Raw genomic sequence first — 19,815 nt, 5'->3', positions numbered from 1 at the left:
GCAGAACATAGAGAACATAGTTTAGCTCTAAGTATGTGGAGCACCGACCATTCATTTTTAACATCTTCCAGGACAGCAATGGTTATTGCAGACTTTAGCTATGGATGGGAGTGAAGGGCAAACCAAGAAAATATTTTATGAAAATGCTTCCACTTTATGGCCCTTTTGGAGGAAGACAAGAAAAACCTGAATTAATTTTAGTCCTCTTATGACATGGTTAGTCTCCATGCAACACCTTAGTCATGACAACTGTGGTTAAGAATTCATTAAGTGCAGTTATGCAAACTCACAAGGCTTTCAAGCTTGACCTTTTCAAAGCCTGTTAGCCTCTCTCCCCTCCCAATGCAATCAGATTCCTGAAAATGTTCTTTATCCACATGGTAGCATGGTTGAGCAGCTGCTTTTGCAGCTGATTCCTGAGATGTTTTGGTCTATTACTCAGAGCAAAGTTGACAATTGGCATACAGCTCCTTCCCAAAGAGAGTGAGTGAGTTGTTGCCCTGAGATGTTCCATAGTTCTTCCAACAGGCAAATCACCAACCAAAATCCACTCACATGCCCAAATGGCAGGCTAGCATGCCTCCATCATGGCAGGAGATAAGCATCTCCTTACATTTCTTGTAACAGGCCACCTTGGGGTGTAGGTGGGGGAGAAGAACAGGAGCATGTATGTAGGCAGATTTAGTTACACCTATGCATATTTATTACAAGTGGAACAATATTTAGTTCTACCACATCCATTTAAGATGAATGCATTCATTTTTTTAAAAAAGTTGCATTTGTAGTTTCAGCATATCAATAACTACTGAAACAAGCCCATAGAGCATTTTTACTGTTTGTATTACAGTAGTGGCTAGAGATCTCCAGTATGTGGCCAAATATGCTAAAAAAATCCCAAACCAACAACTGTATTAATATACAGTAAGAGGCAACCCTTGCTCTGAACAGCTTACAGTCTAATCAGAGCAGACAAATGGTAGGAGAAAGAGAGTATTATCATCCTTATTTTACAGATGGGGAACAGCCACAGGTAGTCACAGGCACCAGTTCAGTAAGGTACTTAAGCCTTTAAACACATGAGTATTTCCATAGGGTACCTTGCTGAACTGGGCCCTAAGTGACTTGCCCAAGGTTACACAGGACATCTGAGGCAGAGTTGAGCCCTAATCTCCTGAGTCCCAGTCCAATACCTTGATAACAAAAGACCACCCTTCTTTATAAACACTGAATGCAAAAAAAAAGTGTAGATCCTCAAAGAGATAAAAGACCTATAAATTGAACAACAGATTACTATATATCAATACAAATGGAGGAATTTTCCATAGTATAATTTCTTATTCAGAAAGCAGATATTGCAGGCATATATTCCAAAAGCTATTTAATTATAATATAATATAAACCGAGTAGCTTATTGTCTGTAACAATTTCACAACTACAAAGAGCAAAGTTTATAAATGAATTAAAGGTTCAAATTTCAGCACCAGTGGGCTTGATAACTGATCTTCAATATCAAGCTCACTAGTATCCTTAGTAGTCAACTGTCTAGCTAGAACAGCCTTAGTTTCTTAAAACCTTTGAACAGAAAGTTCTCTGGAAGCATGGGTTGCATCTCCTTTTGTGTTGTGCTAGGTGTTGTACAGAGAGGACCCTACTTCTGATGAGAGCGTCTAGGTGCCACTATGATACAAATGCTAAATTAATAATAAAAATAGATAACAAAGATAATAAAAACTGTTGTTAAGACAAAGTTTAGACGGAAATGGGTTTAAATCTAACGATGAACATTTGGCTCTTAGAAGCAATAACATCTTTCTCCAAGTCAGTGTGCTTTTGGATCCATCTCAAAATGTGTTTTGAAAAAATATTAGCTTTTCCTCCCCCCAGACCTGACATATTAACCTCTCTCAATAAACAGATGATAATAAAGATAATTGTAAGTGTAAATGAATTTGCTGAAAGACTTGCAAGATAGTCCTTATTTGGAATACAGAACAGCTTGATATTTGAAGTAGAAGATTAACTTCATTAACATAATTTAAAATTTTTTTACATAAAATTACTTAGTTCCTCCCACTCTAAAACTTCAGGAAAATCCAGAACATGCACAGTACAGACATTGGTAAAAATTATCTAGGATTGAAACTTTCCTATGAAACAATATATTGCCTAGTCTAGTTAGCACATTAACAAGGATACCTGGATGTTCTTTTACTTAGTCTTCACATCTATTTCTTTTTTAAATTATTAATATTCTTTTCAGATGATTCAACCTTTTCTCTCTACATCAAACAACATTACAGAATAATCAAATAGGGCATCTGAACCTTGGAGCCCAAGAAAAATATTTTCACGTTTAAACTCAGAAGTAGCAATGGAAATTAAAGACTCGCATCACGTACTTTTTTCAGTCAATTTAATATTTCATACGCTGAAGGTAAAGTTGACTACAGGGAGGATGGTGAGGTAAAGGGTGGGGGAGGGAACTTCTCAATTTCAGCCGTATTTGATCACAAAATGTGTGTTACTATAAACTTCTCTAAGGATTCCTCAAACTTATTTTTCTGCTTGTTTGTAAAAAAGTAAACTCTCTCTTCAAGGCACAAAAAAAAGGAAACAAAGATGGAGCATCTTGAAATCAATGGAAGTTAGGCACCTAGGCATTTTTGAAAATCCCACTAGGAGCCTATTTGCATATTTAGGCTTCTAAATACCTTTAACATCTGGCCCAGCTGGTCTGATTTGTCCCAGACTTATAAACTGTGCAGTCAACATTAATACCTGTGCCAGGTGAATGCAAAGTGGATTTGTCCAAGTGTAAATGACTAGGTGCAGGGTAGTAAGGATTCAGTGCCCATGACTGGAAACCTTCAGCCCAATGGGTGACAGTTTTGGAAAAATAAGAGCAACTGAAATCAGGGACCTAGGATGGCAACACTTCAACAATCTTAAGTATAGACGTCACTAATTATAATGCTAGATTGCAGAAAGTCTATTTGTTAACATTTCTTAACCCTTAAGAAATTAGCTAATCTTCTGTCATTCTACACCTTAATACTATGAATTACTACAGCACCTTTCATCTCAAAAGCTTAAAGCTCCCTACAAACATTAAATTTCACCACCTTTCTGTGACATAGGCGAATATAATCCTCCTATTACAGATGAGGACATCAAGGCACACAGTAGGCTGGGAACAGAAACCAGGACCTCTAATTCCCACAACCCATCTTTAAGCACTGAACAGCTTTCTTTAGGTTTGGGAATGCCACTAGTTAGCATTATTTCAGGGAGGAATCTGGCTGTTGGAGGCAGAACTGGATCAGAACTTTTAGGATAAACTAGTTCAAACCGAGAATCATAGGGTTAGAAGGAACTGCAAGGGTCATTTAGTCTAAACCTCTGCCAAAATGCAGGATTTGTTGTGTCTAAATCATCCAAGACAGATGGCTAGCCAGCCTCCTTTGGAAAACCTCCAGTGAAGGAGCTTCTGCAATCTCCCTAGACAGTCTGTTCCACTGTCCTACTGTTCTTATAGTTAGGAAGATCTTCCTGAGATTTAATCTAAAGCTGTTTTGCTATAGTTTGAACCCACTGCCTCTTGCCCTTTGTGGCAAGAGAAAAACTTTTCTCCATCTTTTTTATGGCAGCCTTGAAGACTGCTATCATGTCCCCCTCTTAATCTCCTCTTTTCCAAACAAAACATAGCCAGTTCCTTCAGCCTTTGCTCGTATGGCTCGCCTTCCATCCCTTTTACCACTTTTGTCGCTTGCCTCTGGATCCTTTCCAGTTTCTTTACATCCTTTCTATACATTGGTGTCCAAAACTGGACACAGCACTGCAGCTGAGACCGAACCAGCGCTGAGTAGAGCGGTACTATCACCTTCTGTGACTTGCATGCTATGCCTCTGTTAATGCAACCTAAAATTGCATTTGCTTTTTTTCCCCCCCCAACAGCATCACATTACTGACTCATGTTGAGGTTGTGATCCACAGCAACTCCCAGATCCTTCTTGCAGGGCTGCTGCCAAGCTAGTTATCCCCCCTTCTGTGTTTGTGCATTTGGTTTTTCTTCCCTAAGTGGAGCACCTTACATTTGTCTTTGTTGAATTTAATTTTGTCATCTATAGCTCAGTTCTCCAATTTACCAAGATCCCTCAGAATTTTAGCTCTATCCTCCAAAGTGTTGGCAATCTTTGGCTTTGTGTCATCTGCAAATCTGATTGGTATGCTCTCTCTATTCCTACATCCAGGTCATTAATAAAATTGTTAAACAACACTGGATCCAGAACAGATCCTTGTGGAACCCCACTTGAGACCTCCCTCCAATCTGACATCATTCCATTAATAGTTACTCTTTGTTTGTGGCTGTTTAACCAATTTTGTATCCACTTAATGGTAGTTCCACCAAGCCCGCATTTCTCCAGCTTACCTATCAGAATGTCATGTGGGACTGTGTCAAAAGCCTTGCTGAAGTCCAGGTATATTATGTCCACTGCATTCCCCCTATCCACCAAACCAGTTACCCTGTCAAAGAAGGAAATCAAGCTGGTTTGGCATGATTTGTTCTTAGTAAATCCATGCTGGCTGCTAGTGATCACCCCTTCATCCTCCAGGTATTTGCAAACTGAATGTTTTAGATATTGCTCTAGCAGCTTTCCCAGGTATTGAAGTCACGATGACTGGTCTATAGTTCCCTGGCTCCTCCTTTTTTCCCCTTTTTAAAGATGGGCACTACACATTATCCCTTCTCCCATCTTTCGGGACCTCTCCTCTCATCCGTGAGTTTGCAAGTATTATTGCCAGTGGCTCAGATTTCCGCAGCTAATTCCTTCAGCACCCTCGGGTGAATAGCATCCGACCCTGCTGATTTGAATTCATTCAAACTGGTCAGAAGATCTTTGACATGTTCTTTACTTATCCCAATCTGCATCCTTTCCCCTTTGTTGCCTATGGTAACTTTACCAGTTGTCTGGTCCACATGTTATTTTTTGTGTGAAGACTGAAGCAAAGTAGGCATTGCGCAGCTCTGCTTTCCTATCATTTTCCGTTACCAGGTCACCTTCTTCAATAAGCAGCAGATTCACAACATCTGTGATCTTTCTTTTTTGTTTGACATATTTGAAGAATCCCTTCTTGTCATCCCTAACATTCCTTGCTAGCTGTAACTCATTCTGTGCCTTGGCTTTCCTGATTTTATCCCTATATGCGTGTGCTATTCCCATGTATATTTCCTTGGTGACATGCCTCTCCTTCCATTTTGTGTATGGCTGGATACATACATTGATACATTCATATCATTTTGGTTTTTAGATAGCTAAAAAGCTCCTTGTGCAGCCACATTGGCCTCCAGTGGCTCCTATCTTTCCTCTGCGTCAGAATAGCTTGCTCTTGAGCCTTCAGTATTACATATTTTAGGAACTGCCAGCCTCCTTCCACACCTTTTCTTCCTAATTGATCTTTCCATGGGATCTTGCCTACTATTTCTCTGAGTTGTTTGAAATCCACTTTTCTGAACCTAACCTGCCCCTCCCTGGCCTGGCCTGCTGCTGAATTCCCAAACAATGCTGAAACTGGGAACCGACAGAGAGGAAAGGGTAATGCATAAAGAGAGGGGAAAAATCTCCACAAAGCACAGATTGGTTTTATGGAGGACTTCTGGATTGGTGGTGTTCAACAGAATGCAACGGAAGTTTATGCTGTGGAGTAATCCCATCTTTGAATAATTAATCCAAAGCCTCTAAAAGTTAAAATGCATTCTGTGCATTAGGTGCCTTCCCCTGATCTCCATATACTTTACATACGTCTTCCCAAAAACACAGTCACACAAAACCAGTATCTGCTTTTGCTTATATCTTCCTTTATAGCTGAATAGAAATTGTTGATTTGCTGAGTTAATTAGCAATGAAATGAAAAGATGTCCACAGAGATGTTTGGGAGAAATAGGGGACATGAGTGAAAGGTCATACTCAGAGGGGCTCTCCTGTATATCCAAAGTATTATTTCTATTATTTTATACATTTTCCATAGCCTTAGAAAACTAAAGGATGGTTATGGCTGTCCACTGGGCAGCTCTGCTGCAGATGTTCCATGTGAAGCTCTGCAGTCTTTTCACATAATACACTCCAATAAATGGATCCTTCCTAATTCCAAATGCACCAGTTCTTGTATGCTTTTAAGCAGATTAGAGTAAGGAACTCAAAGAGTCGTGCAGCTCAACTCTGAACAGTAAAACACTATCGTTCCTACCTGCATTGTGTGTCTCCCGGTTTTTCTTTCTGTAATACAAGAGAGCAAAAGAAATTATGTGAAATAAAAGGAAAAAAACTCCATATGAATGATTATTTCTTTTATGTTTTAAGGCAATTTCATTGTTATGGTTAAAAAATACATTTAATACAAACATCTGCAAAACTAAATCATTATCTTCCTTAGAACATTCCTTTGCCTTGATGTCTACAAAAAATTTGACAACAGTTAGGCTGCTGGTACACTGTCTCATTGTTTCCATCAGTCTGTCAGAAGCCATCTGTTATCTCTTGTATTATTATACTTAGATTGTAATCTCACTGGGGCAGGAAGTGTTTTCTTGTTCTGTTTTGTACAGTGCTTAGCACAATGGGGTCAAGGTCATGACTGGGGCTCCTACATGCTATGATAATACAAATAAATAATAAAAAACCAGTGTATTTTTCCAATAGCTGCTGTTAATATTTATATGCATTTCAGAGCCTTTATTAACCACAAGCCGAAGTAACTGTCATTCACCCATTTCACAGATAAGATTGTAGAGTATTTGTACATGGTATCTTCAGCCAGAGCAGGGAATAGAACCCAGGCAACTAATATGACGGGCCTGAGTCTGATTTGTTTTGCCGCACTGCCCTTCAGAATGAACGTGCCAAATTACATACTTCAATATGCTGCCTCTACCACATCCTGGCCACATTCTGCTTCCAAAAGCCAGAAACAGAACTCATGAATACCCAGCATTCGAGCACTGTTTCAAGTGGAAGAGGCTTATGCAGTGGATCTGAAGGTCCTGGGTTCAAACGCTGCTCTTGGGGAAAGAAAACAGTACGTAGTTATGTGATTAAAGCCTGTGGGTAACATTTTCAAAAGTGTCTACGTTTCACTTGTAATGGACCCAAGAACGTTTGAAAATGTTATCCTGTATTCAAATACATAGTAATTGAAGTGATACAGCTAACCTGAATTCTGGAATTTGTTAGGTTTTTTTATGCTGGCTTTGCAATTTTAATTTTACCTTCTACCATAATTTCTTTTAAATGTGTAATATCTACATACCTCTCTTAAGCTAATGTGAGGAACCTAGAATTATAATTGTTGAAATGATATTATATTGCAAGACAGTGCATTTAGAGGTGAATGTGAATGACGCATTAACAGTTATTTTATCATTGTATTATTTGTATTTTTGTTAATGGAAGCTGTCGCTTCAAGAACAGAATAGGGTAGTAGTTATACAGCGTGTTTGACGTAGATAAAGCAGTATGTAAGACATTTTGCCTGTTTCCCTACAGAGTGGGAGACCCTGCCTGTGCAAGCTCCAAAAAGATCAGAATTTGATTTAATAAACTTCTCTCAAAAAAATAAGCCTCATTCTTGAAGATTAGCAGGTGCTGGGGGACTGGATATCTCAATGTATTGCTAAGAACTACAGAGCCTTTCACCATTTTGAAACCAGCTCAGCTCAGGAGCAATTAAACGTTGTTCCCTTCTAATGGCTATTTAGTGGTCCCTTTGTGAGTTTGATGGGTCCTAGTTCCACATCAAAACTCACCATCACGTGTTGCACTAATTAGGAGATTTAGATTAGAAACCAAGAATTGTATGGGCCAGAGAGACTGAATTACCCCTATTATCTCTAGAGGAAGTTACCACCAGACCAGGGGTGGGATATCCTTAGCAGGGTATTATATGGGAGAAACTTGCCTATCTGCTCTGTAGATAATCAGAGGACATCACTTAGATTGCTAAGGTACGTTTGCCTTGAACAGATGGGCTAGCAGTACAGCAGTCAGAGACAGAGGCGCTATAGAGTTTTCAGGTGGTGAACATGTGACAGTCAACTGGCCACAGATATTTACCGGTGCTGTTTCTTCATTGGAGTCTCATTCTCTGTCATCTCTGGCATGGTTTCAGAGAGAAGGGCCTGAAGAGGAATGGGCAAAGGAATTAGCAGACTCACTCCCCAGAACTCTATTAGCATAAACAGAGTGGCAGCTCGATCTTTAAGGTTTCAACTATAAGTACATGATCTATTGGAATGAGCCAAGAAGTCCAGTGCCTTGATTTAGCACATCTTTAGTTAAGAATACACCAAAAGAGTAAATATGGTCCCTGTAGTGCACTGTTGTGTATGTGCTGAACCATTGCCTGAGGAGTGCTGCTTTAAAAAAAAAAAAAGTATTCACACTCATTCAGGGAAGCAACATGGAAAATTAAACCACTTGGTTGTTAGGGGGGTGGGATCTGAATTCTTCACGAAATGCTCACAGAAGATATGATGAAACTGGACAATCTTTCATTCCAATACATGTACAGTTCCCAGTTTTGAATAAAGTGAATAATAAATGTTGAGCAAAGAAACAAACCAGATTGAGTGTATTTCATTAAATAAAAAGTATTTCATTGCCAAAGTGGTTGTTCTTATCAACTCTTGTTTTTGTATAGATGACGTATAAAAGCTCTTTATCGAAATGTTTGGTTTAGTGTATTAACCAAGTATCAGACTCCTTTTGGGCACTACTATGGCAAATGTACCGGGCTGAGCCCTGGAATAATTAAATAGACAAAAAACCCCACCCTACATTAGTATACAATTAAGGTTGCTACAAATAGTAACCCATTTTCTCAAAAACATAGAAGTCAGTAAAAACAAAGTTAAAATATGACTACATTTCCTGATGCACAACATGACTTTACATATAACCTTTCCAAAGATTGAACACAATGTGAGCCGTTTGTACTGAGACCATTGTTAAGACGACCTGATAGTATGGTTATGTGAATTTGAAGATGAAGTTATGACAATGATGGATATTTTATTTATATATGTGCCATTATGGAAAGGAAAGTTTTTAGAGATTGTACCTTATGTGGAATGTGCTGTAGATGACAGCAGGAAGAGGATTTCTTACAGAATTTCTTTTTTTTACATTGTTCTTTATTCTAAAAATGTTTTATGTATGTTTCTGTGTTTGTATACAGGAAAGTTTCCACTGATCCGTAAATGAAGTGGAGATGTCAAAATGTATTCAAAATTATATTGATTAATCACTTAATGCTGACATTAAATAATTATTGCCATCAGTTAGCATCCAGTACTTAGACTTTATTTAGATTCAATTCTAAAAAAAATAGCACAAAATTATTCTTGTATTCCAAATATTATCTGGTCTTTTTCATACAAGCATAGCTAAGTGATAGCAGCTCAAATTTATTCTTGGTATAACTCCACTGAAATCACTGGTGTTACACCAATGATAAATTTAGCCCATTAATTCTGTACTGCAGACAGGATGGAATTCTGCAGAACTACTTATTGTGACAATGGATAAGGGATTTCCCCAGACTTCTGTTCACTCACTTTAAACCCTACTCAAGGGTCTGTGTTGCAATTACATTCTGTCTGAAAAAGACAAGAAGAACTCCCTTTCAGGGTCATAAACAGTGCCTCTTAGGGACTGTCTGTGCACAGACTGGAACCAATATAACTTTTAAGTCAATTTTTTTACTGACTTAAATCAAAATTTAGGACTCAATCTGAAATAACAGTGTCTACACTCAGACTTGCACCAAAAAGATGCGACTTACAACCAGTTTAGTTATTTTGATTCCAGTTTCTGCAAAGACAAGCCCTTAGTTAGCTTGATGGATCACTATGAAGAAATGCAAGGCACACATGCCAACATATAGGAAAACAGCACTCTGCTCCATACAGTGAAAGAGTTGTGTGGTGAGCATTTGCGGATCAACAGCAGTAAATCCTCTATGACCCTTCCAAAAGACCCAACACAAACAAATCCTACTGTCTACTCAGAGAGCCATAACTGCAGAATCAGTCAGTTTCATGATCTGAATAGGACTTTTCAAAATTCCTTGACCATGAAAAAAAATTACTGTGCAATGAATCTGGGTGACCTGGGTGTTAATCAGCACACCTTAAAAACAGCCAATTAATACGCAACTACAATAAGGCGCCAGACCATGTTTCCCCTGGATACACACTGTCAAGGGCGGGCTCAGCCACCTTCATAGCATCGCTCCCGCTGAACCAGATGAAGACCTCTCTACACAGTTCAGGGGTCTGGACTTGGGGAAGGGAAGAGTCTGGGCAGGAGGAGTGAATAGATTGTAATGTACAAACACATTTAAATTAATTTCAACAAACAATTTTAAAATTTAAGACACTCTCCTGAAGTTGCTGCATCTCAATCAATACATGATTAGAGCATAAAGTGAAACAGACTAGGCACCAAAGTGAAACACTAACAGGTATGCACTGACCAAGTGGCAAAAAAATAAACTGAAAAAAATGCTGAAAAGTCAGCTACATTTTTAAAAATCATTTCACTTAAAATAAGAAAAACAACCTTTAAACTGTATGTTTTTATCTTGTCATTTTCCTGGCAGGTCATAAAAATCCCATACCTGCTGCACTATGGCCCCAAATCAGCAAGATACTTAAGCAGATGAACAGTCCCATTGCTTCAAAGTTAGGCACATGCATAAATACCTTGCTGAATCAGGATAAAAGAGTGTTTGAGATGGATTAAGAAAACAATGTGTGAGGCCCAGAATACAGTATCCTATATAATATCAAATAAATTTTTGGTATCGTATCCAATATTGGTATCCAATAGATCTTTGGGTTGCTGCTAACATTCTTTCATGCACCAACCTGTGGCTGGAACTCTTCACATGGACTCTCAGACTCCTCCCAGCTTCACCTCACGTTAATTTCTGATCCAGACACATCAGGTTCCGCTGGCAGACTTCTTATGTTTAATTTTTTTTTGTTACTATACAGGAGAAAAAAATTATATTAAATCCAGACACCAGGCAATGTTTTAAGTTTCTGTAACTCGACCCTGATGGTACTGTCTCTGTACAAGTGAGAAGATTGCATACAGTCTAAAAGTCAGCCATCTAAAGAGCTCCAAAGTTTAGAACTGTGTGTATGAGAGAACTGAGGGAAGGCATACAGAGGCCCTGTATTTATTGCACACAGAAATGAAGCCTAGATTCTAAGCCTCTTATACCCTGAAGAGTTGATTGAACAAAAGACCTAAGCTTATTAAGACAACCATGAAAAACAGATTCTATCTCCAATATCCTTTCCTTGAGCATGAGATGGATGCAGGGAATACCACCAGGCTGTGGGGGTAAAAAAAAAAACCCAAAAAAACAAAAACTGAGATCACATCTAGTTGTGGCAATTTATGACCCAATTCTGCAAGAGTCCATACACCTTCAGCTCCTCAGTCAGACTTGATAGTACTCAGAGCTTCATAAAGTTACACCCTTAATCACCTCTAAATCAACTTTCCACAGTGTCACCATATTCCAATTGATATTATACATCACCCAACTCTAGCCTATCTAAAATACAGTCATTAAAATGAATTTCCTATCCCAACAATGTGAGCATGTCTTGAATATCTCCTCTGGCGTCCCCTTCTCCATTGTATGATTTCTTCTCCTTGTCATCCAGGTTCTGCAAAACTCTACCAAATACTTCATAATCCAACCTAACATCTTACCACGTGTCTTCCTTTTGCACCAATGATGCCACTTTGGCATCCCATTCACTCATTCATCCCATAACTATTTCCATGCCTTTCCTTTTTAAATATTGAAGTCATTACTACATCTCATATATAAAAATTAATCACACACATTTCCAAGACATATTCAACTCATGCATTCATTTTAGGCTTTTAACTTCTCTTTCGTCATAACACCCCTGTTCAGTAGCTGTCAAATGATCTTAAATTTTTTTTTAAAAGTCTAAAGTAAGCAGACACCAAGATATTAAAATAGGTTACATTCCCTCGCAGTTCACATCATTAGTATGTTTGTTTCATAATGTACAATACAACTGAAGGATTCACCACTCTCCTCTGCTCCCATTTACCACAATTTATTTATTTTTTAAAATATTCAGTTAAATTCAGCCAGTTTCACATTACATTTTCCACTTCTGCAAAACTTGATAATATTCTGCCCATAATTTGAGAAGAGTCCACACAGCTCTTGTTGTGCAAGAATCCATTAGTGGATGCCGTCAACCATTTCTTTCAACGTTAGAGGACTACCCTGACTGAAGTTGCTTGGTCTGCTAACCAGGTGCCAGGGGCTTCATGTGTCCCCCATTCTCCCCTTCCAGTGCTTAGATTTTCTCCAAAATAAGCAGAGTTCTACGGATTGATATATAGAACACTCCCCAGATTTTGGAACTGACTGGATGTGGTGTTCAAAAGTGTTGTGTTATATCCCAATAAAGAAATGTCATCAAGTTGACCAGAGGGTCTCACAAGCTTGGCCAATGATTAAAAATATGTTTAAGTTTATATTCCTTATTCTTCAATTTAAATCTTCCCGTGTTCATCCACAACCCATTTTTTTCCCCACATCTGAATTTATTCTGAAAGTTAGTATAAAACAGTGTTTCTCAATTTTATTTCCCTCCGGAACCCTTGCGCGCCCATGCCATACCCTCTGCCGAAAAATCGAGGAAATCTTCCTCTTTTCGGCGGCGCGGTGTAGGGTTGTTTTGGCGGCACACGAACAGCTGTTCGGCGGCACCCGATTTTTGTTACTTTTGGCGGCACGGTTCCGCTTCTTCGCAGAACCCTTCAACTCAGCCCACGGAACCCTGGGGTTCCGCGGAACACCATTTGAGAAACACTGGTATAGAATTATCTGTTTAAGGTGAGAGCATTTAAAGGCTCACAAGAATCAATCAAGCAACCTCTCACCCCCTCAACATTTCAAAATATTTTTATCTGTAGCGCATACTAAAAGACACACAGCAGCCAATTAACACATAACACACCATCTTCCTAACCAATTCATATGAGGTTTATTCCAGGTTTTAGCTTCATCCTGGAATTTTTGCAGAAGAGGGAAGTTAATCTTACAAAGGGTGTCTACTATGTCAGTTACACATAACCCTAAGCGTTTTATTTTTGTAGAGGCCAAATAAGAAATTACAGCAAGTTTTGATTTTCGCTTTAAATTATTAGTCATATCAAACAATCTTCCTCAGATTACTGCTTAAACTGTTTCACATGGAGCAACATCATTAGTATCATCCACGTAATTCATTTTTATATATTTGTGTGCATCTTTTTAAAAACATTGATATGATTCAGGTTCTATAACAGGGTATCATTTTTATTTGTACCATTGTAGTGGCTAAGAGTCATACTCATGGATCAGGACCCCCACTATGTTAGGCACCGTACAAAGAAAACAAAAAGATTTAATATCCAACACTTGCCTTATTTTTCCTTCTTCACATTCCGTAAAATAGCCCAAACAGGGGCATGATGCGTTACAATAATACTGCTGATACCAACTTCACACACCTTATATAGGTTCTCTTAGCCACTTTAGATTGAGTAATCTTGCTCTTAAATTGTTCACAAACAAAAGGTCAAGTTTTCTCTCCAAGATGTAGCTCTCTCTACATATCCACTAACTGAATTAAAGTGATTGCTTCTGATTTTTTTTAAACATGTTTCCCTCATTCACTGTGCCTTTTTTTAAAATCAGACTATCTAGCTTTAGGTGTGGGACCTAAGTAAAGTCGACTAGTGTAAATGAAATACCTGTGACATGCCTGCCAAGATTTAGCAATATCTTAATTATATTTCTTTATTTTTTAATTGGGTGTATGTAGATTTATAAAGGGAAATTTCTAGAACATCAACAGTTGCCCAACACAAGTATGTATCTATGCCCACTATCAGATAAGAACTTGAAGTGGTAAGAAAAGAAACCCCTCTGGGTATTTTTCCTCTTATAAAACACAGAATATGCATTTCCAGTCCAACACTTTTTCAGTCCAGTTTACTGTCCTCTAGGGAGAGGAGTTTCTTGTATACGTGTAGCATCTAGATGCAATCTTTTTTTCCCTTCCCCGGATTATTAGACAGATTGACATTCAATGAGTATTACATAAATACTGTTAATCTGCATTATGTGGTAGAATCTGGAAAAAATAAAGTTTTTCCTTATTTCTCAAAACCTTTAATTAAGGGAGGAGGGGGGGAACTTTATTAACAAGGCGCACTGGGCAACTTTGTGCTCCCTCCACTAGGGCCATGGGGGGCAGAGGAGCTCTGTGCCTGCATCCCCACCCCTAGGGCTGGAAGAGCTCTGTGTCCTACCCCTTACTTCCACTAAGCCCCTGATTATCTCAAGCACCCATTTTCCAAGGTGGCTTACTCCTAGATGAGGGCCCATGCTGAAGCATCTCCCACGGAGGGATAGAGGAATCCATCCAGATTTGGAATGAACACACACACCCCTTTTGTGGTTGGATGTTTTCCAGAGACTCTTAGCAGGAGGATGCCATTGCTATCTTCCCTGAATGTGTAGTCTCTAGCCTAGAACCCGGAGAACTCGTGTCTTCCAACAGAGCACCTGCTAAGATAAGGTAGCATGAAGATTCTCTTGCTGGAAGGAGGAAATTCTCAACTTGTCTACAATCCTCAAGCCTCAGAGATTGCTCTGTGTCTATGCTCCCAAAAGAGCTTACTCTTCCAAATATTTAGTTATCATTTGAGCCTCACTTCCACTTTCTTCAAGCGGGGCCACAGTTGCCTGAGGGACATACCTTTGCAAGTTTTGAAAGTACAGCCAATCAGAGAAAGATGAAGCTTCACTCCTGAAAAAGCTGCAGGGAACTTAAAGTCAGTTTTACTTAGGGTTTTCAAAGGTACAATTCCAATGGTCTCCTAGTTGAGCACATGGCTTCATAATGGGAAAATGGAGCCAAAACTTTCAAAGTTGAGGCTGCTGCTTAAGTGACGATCTTCTTCTCCTGTCTGTGAATCTGGCTAGAATGCTTTCTGAGCTGGTAAGACTATATCCTTTACTATGGAGACTACAGCAGGCTTATTCCTAGATAGGTACTAAATGGTCTTCCTTACTCTGAATACAAGAAGATCTTGATAAGAAATTCTCACTCTACTTTAATCACATCCCCATGTAAGGAATAATTACCAAGTCTCCAACTTTAAGTTTTATTGTTTCAGCTTCTAAAACTATAAGCGCGTCCTATAAAGTTAGGCCCCCATTTGTACTTAATTCTGTGAGGCATAGTTGAGAGTCTGAGGTATCTCTCACTAACTCTCAGTATTAGAGATTTGTCCCACTCCTCAGAGGATCTAGAGGGGAGACATTTTCATCAGAGCTTTTAAGATTTTGTGCTGTCCTTAAAAGCCAACTGTGAGCAATACCTATCACCAGTCCATGGGCTAAGCCCCTGAGAGTGGGGAGGGGTGATGGGGAGAATGAATTATCATGGAGAATGAAAAGACAGTCTGCAGGCACGCGCGCACGCGCACACACAACATGAAATGGAAATAAGCAAGCATTCAAAGAAGAACAGGTGTTGAGCACAGATAATGAATCTTTTCCATTTGGTAAAGTACACCTCGTAAAGTTCCTTCTTTTGTGGATGAGAATGTTGCATGCCTCAGCTGAACAGGTTGTCTCAACTGATGTTAACCAGTCAGCGTCCATACTGTGAGGTGCAGAAAGAGTGGATCCAGATAGAGGATTTGACAGTCTGAAATATGACACTTGGCTGGAGAGGCAATTTTTGGAGGCAGGATGAAGAGAGATTCTTTAGCTCCAAGAATCTTAACTACCTCACTCACACTGGAACTACTATGATCATTCTGCCTGAAACCCATTCCCCCCCCACCACATGCGCGTGCGCGCACGCACGCACACCCCATCCTCCCCCAGAGCAAAGTTTGATACTTCTCATTTTCTCTGGTGGCAAAGAAGGCTATGGTTGGATAACTGCAGTTGAGAAATTATTTGGATTACAGTACACTTTACTGATCTCTCACAGTAACTTTTGAATTGTTGATCTGCCAGTACATTCGGTAATTCTGGCAGATGTTCTGCTCTCACTAATTCCGTGACACACGAGTCCGTTGGCATACAGCTTCTGGACAGAAGGGTGGATCTTGCACATTCTTGTTTGTTTTATATAAAACACTACTGTGGTATTGTCCATCGTGATTTGACTTGTCAGTCCTTTCATAAGTGCAAGGAAAACTGTGCACACGCAATTAAATTTATGTGAAGTCGTGTTTCCTGAGGAGTCCACATATCTTGGATGGTTGTCCAAATGGGCTTCTCCCACCCAGAGGCGCGGCATCTGTCTTCAACATCTGATAGCTGTGGTTGACAGAACAGTACTCCACTGCAAACTTTCAGGAGTCTTTCCACCATTTTAATGACGACAGAACTTCTGAGGGAACATGCACTCCTATATCCAGCTGATGCCTGCCTGATATATAGGCTTCAGCCATCCTTGTTTATACAAAGATGAAATCTGGAATGCTAAGTTACATATGTGCAGACAGCCATGGGTCCTAGAAGTTGCTACCGATGTCTTGGGATAAACTTGTATGTGGGTAGGCAGGTCTAGTATGGCTTGGAATCTTTCTTGTGGCAGACAGGCCATTGTTGTCATGAAGTCAAAAACTTCCTATGATCTCCATCCTTTAAGTCTGAGTTAGTATTGACTTTTCTTTGTTTACTTTTAAACACAGGGAGGCAAAGAGCTGGAGCTCATTGAATGGAGTCTTATCTGTTGATGCAATTTTCCACAAAAGAGCCAATGTCCAGAGTAGGACATCAGGTGCAGAATAGGGTACAAGACCCTTTTTAGCATCATGGAGTGTAAAACCTCTTCCCCCTTCTTGGGGTACTTCTTCCACTGCTCTGACATTTTGACATGGACTAGATGTTGGGGGTTGTCTAGGGACCAGTGACCATGATCAGATAATATTCAATATGGGCAAACAGAGGGCAGTTCCAACCTATTTTTGTACATATTATACACATGTGAGTTCACATGGTGCTTCAAGACAGCTCATTTCTCAAAGGTCAAGAAAGTTATGAGTGAAACTGATTAGAAAAAAATTATAGAAAAATTTGAAACAGGATGATGTATTTATAACCACATGAGGCTGATGAATTATTTTCCAGCTCATCAGCAAACCCTAATAATCTGCACCCACGAGTTCTAAAAGAGTTGGCTAAGTAGATCTATGGCCTAGAGAAATTCCAGAAGACTACTAATATTGTGCCAGTATTAAGAAAGTGCAAGTGGTATGACCTAGGTAACTATAGACATATAGATATTTCTGTGCATGATAGCAAGTACGTTGGAAGAAAACGAGACAAATTTTGGCAGATGCATCTCAAACCTATGTTTTTTCCAGATATCATTTGCTGACTATTCAGACAAAAATGAAATGTCCCTATCCCGAAAAAAAATAATTTATCTGCCCCTCTCTGTAGAACTTGTAGCTTGAATTCAGCATTAATGTTTAAAATGTTTCAAACATTGATTAGTTCAATAGAAGCAATTATCAAAATTATCTGCATAAACAGAGTTGGTTAAAGCGAAGGTTGTTGTGATTATAGCTACAAAGTTGTTGGGATAACATATAGCATCGGAAACCATTTTGCATGTTTCCCTAAACATGGAAAAACTGATAACTGGCATTTTTATATTGGAATTTTGGAATTAAAAAGGAAAGGAAGTGGAAAAATTCTAGCCACATAGATAAAGAGTTATTCAAATTCCATTAAAGTGTACCAAGCCACATTGCTTCTGTGAGACTTGTACAGCAACAACACTAACGACAGTAGCTGGTTCAGTTAACTGTAGTATATAGGATAGGATAGTATTCCTTTACTTAATTTGTGAACACTCGTGAGGTTCACTGTTTTCTATGTTTTAGAAACCAACAGAAACCACTCAAAGCATTACTATGCATTAAGCTAGGCCTTGCGTATTTGCATAAAGTTAATAAATATGATTATTTGGGACCTACCTGTGCCCAGGTAGCATCTTCATATTACTTTTCCTGCATAATGAACAAAAGCCACTACACTAATCATAACATTTTCATTTGTAACAACTAAAAACTTTTGATGAATTAAGAATAGGAAAAATGGCAAAATGTATCTAACAAATCTAAATTCTTAAGATTTTATTTGCAGTTATAATTTCTGTAAAAGCATTATAGCTAGATTTATAACAAACTGAAAAATATTGCTTTTTGTTGATTTTTACATGCATATTGCATATTTGCTAACAAAGAAAACAAAATAAAAATTGGGGGAATATATTTGTCAAGCCAGAAATAAAGGTTCATCTCTGGGAGTGAACAACAGTTGCAGTGACATGTCACTTGGGATGACCCATTATTTTGTCATATATAACCACTCAAAAGCCAGCTCTACAACACAGAAGTGGAATGGAGGTATGACAAGTGGCAGCATACCACTCAAACAAGGTTTCAGGTTGGAGAGGGGCAGGTCCCTCTTCTTCAGAAGATTAATTCACAGGGATGTCTCTCTTGGGGTATTGCCATGTACAGCTAGTCAAATCCCAATTCCTTATTTAATATATAATTAAGTAATTGGTAATTTAACTGTTTATCAGATTCATCAAGCTAGTGTGATTGAAAATACTAAAAATGTAGTTGCTATATTTTAAAATAATTCTAGCTGGTGAATAAGAACCTGGAAACCACACATCAAGAGCGAATCTCAGGAATGAAGAACCAACTTCAGCTTCACCTGGTGTTGATGCAGCTAGAGCAGTATAGAAGTATGTATAGTGCTATTGCTTATTCCCAGAGGAAAAGCAGAATAACCCAGTCTGCTATAAGGGTGTGTGCCTTCCTCAGAAGTGCCCCCACCCTGGGGGCTGTACCTGCCTCCCTGTTTTGATGAGCAAATCCTCACACCCGCGATCAAATCAGTTACACCCGCACACCCAGCGGCTGCCCCCCGGGGCTCCCTCCCGGAGGGGAATCCCAGCTCAGGGATACGGCCCGCGGACTCAGCCAGCGAAGGAGTCTGCGGCCACCTCTGACCCGCACCGGTGCCACCGCCGGCGCCCTTCGGGCCGGGTTTCCCCAGCCGCACAGACACGCTGGGACCGAGGAGCGCGCCGCGCTTCCGCAGCCCCGGGGGTCCCGGCGCCCCCCGCACAAAGCTGGGCGCTTCCCGCCCGTGCCTCTGGCCTCCCCGGGAGCCCGCCCGTTGGACACCCCGGGGCTGGCGCCGCTCGGGTCCCCTCCACCGGCGGCAGCCTCCAGCCACACCGCTAGCACCTCCCCCCGGGCCAGCCGGGGCCTGCTGGCAGCCAGCCGGGGCTCTGCGCCCCGCGGGGCAACGTGACGGGGCCACCTGCCCGAAGCGCCCCGCTCCGCTAACGGACGCGGGGTGCGGGACAGGACGAGGCTGCACCGGCCCCTGCCCAGCTGCACCGGCCACTGCACGGCTCCCGCCTCCCCTCCAGGTTGCGGCTCCGCCCCTAGGCAGCGAGCGGGACTCACCGGCGGGCAGGGCGCGGTCGGCAGCCCCACCGCGGGGACCATCCTCCGGACGGGCGCCCCACGTCCCCCCACAGGCTCTACTCGGATCCCCTCAGCGCCCCTCCCTCGCACCCTAACCTGCTGCACGCACACGCGGCCCACAGCAACCAATCAGCGGCCGCACGCTGCGTTGCCTGCGCCA

At 40.4% G+C, this 19,815-nt stretch overlaps 1 protein-coding gene across 1 annotated transcript in view; it reads right to left on the bottom strand.

Annotated features, from left to right (window-relative positions):
* The window catches only part of USF3 (upstream transcription factor family member 3), a 45,741-nt gene that overhangs the window by 25,515 nt on the left and 411 nt on the right, over nucleotides 1–19,815 (bottom strand). Inside the window, exons 2-4 of the mRNA XM_067545974.1 lie at nucleotides 10,925–11,045; nucleotides 8,109–8,173; nucleotides 6,247–6,275 (exon numbers count right to left, since the gene is read on the bottom strand). Coding sequence (XP_067402075.1) covers nucleotides 6,247–6,275; nucleotides 8,109–8,155 — 76 coding nt within the window. The 5' untranslated portion in view covers nucleotides 8,156–8,173; nucleotides 10,925–11,045. The remainder of the gene's footprint in view (nucleotides 1–6,246; nucleotides 6,276–8,108; nucleotides 8,174–10,924; nucleotides 11,046–19,815) is intronic.

The sequence above is a fragment of the Emydura macquarii genome, unplaced genomic scaffold (assembly GCF_026122565.2).
Source record: "Emydura macquarii macquarii isolate MOO-44397 ecotype Brisbane River unplaced genomic scaffold, CSIRO-AGI_Emac_v2 contig_1119, whole genome shotgun sequence".
Classification (NCBI taxonomy): domain Eukaryota; kingdom Metazoa; phylum Chordata; order Testudines; family Chelidae; genus Emydura; species Emydura macquarii.
This window is presented reverse-complemented; position numbering and strand designations above follow the sequence as displayed.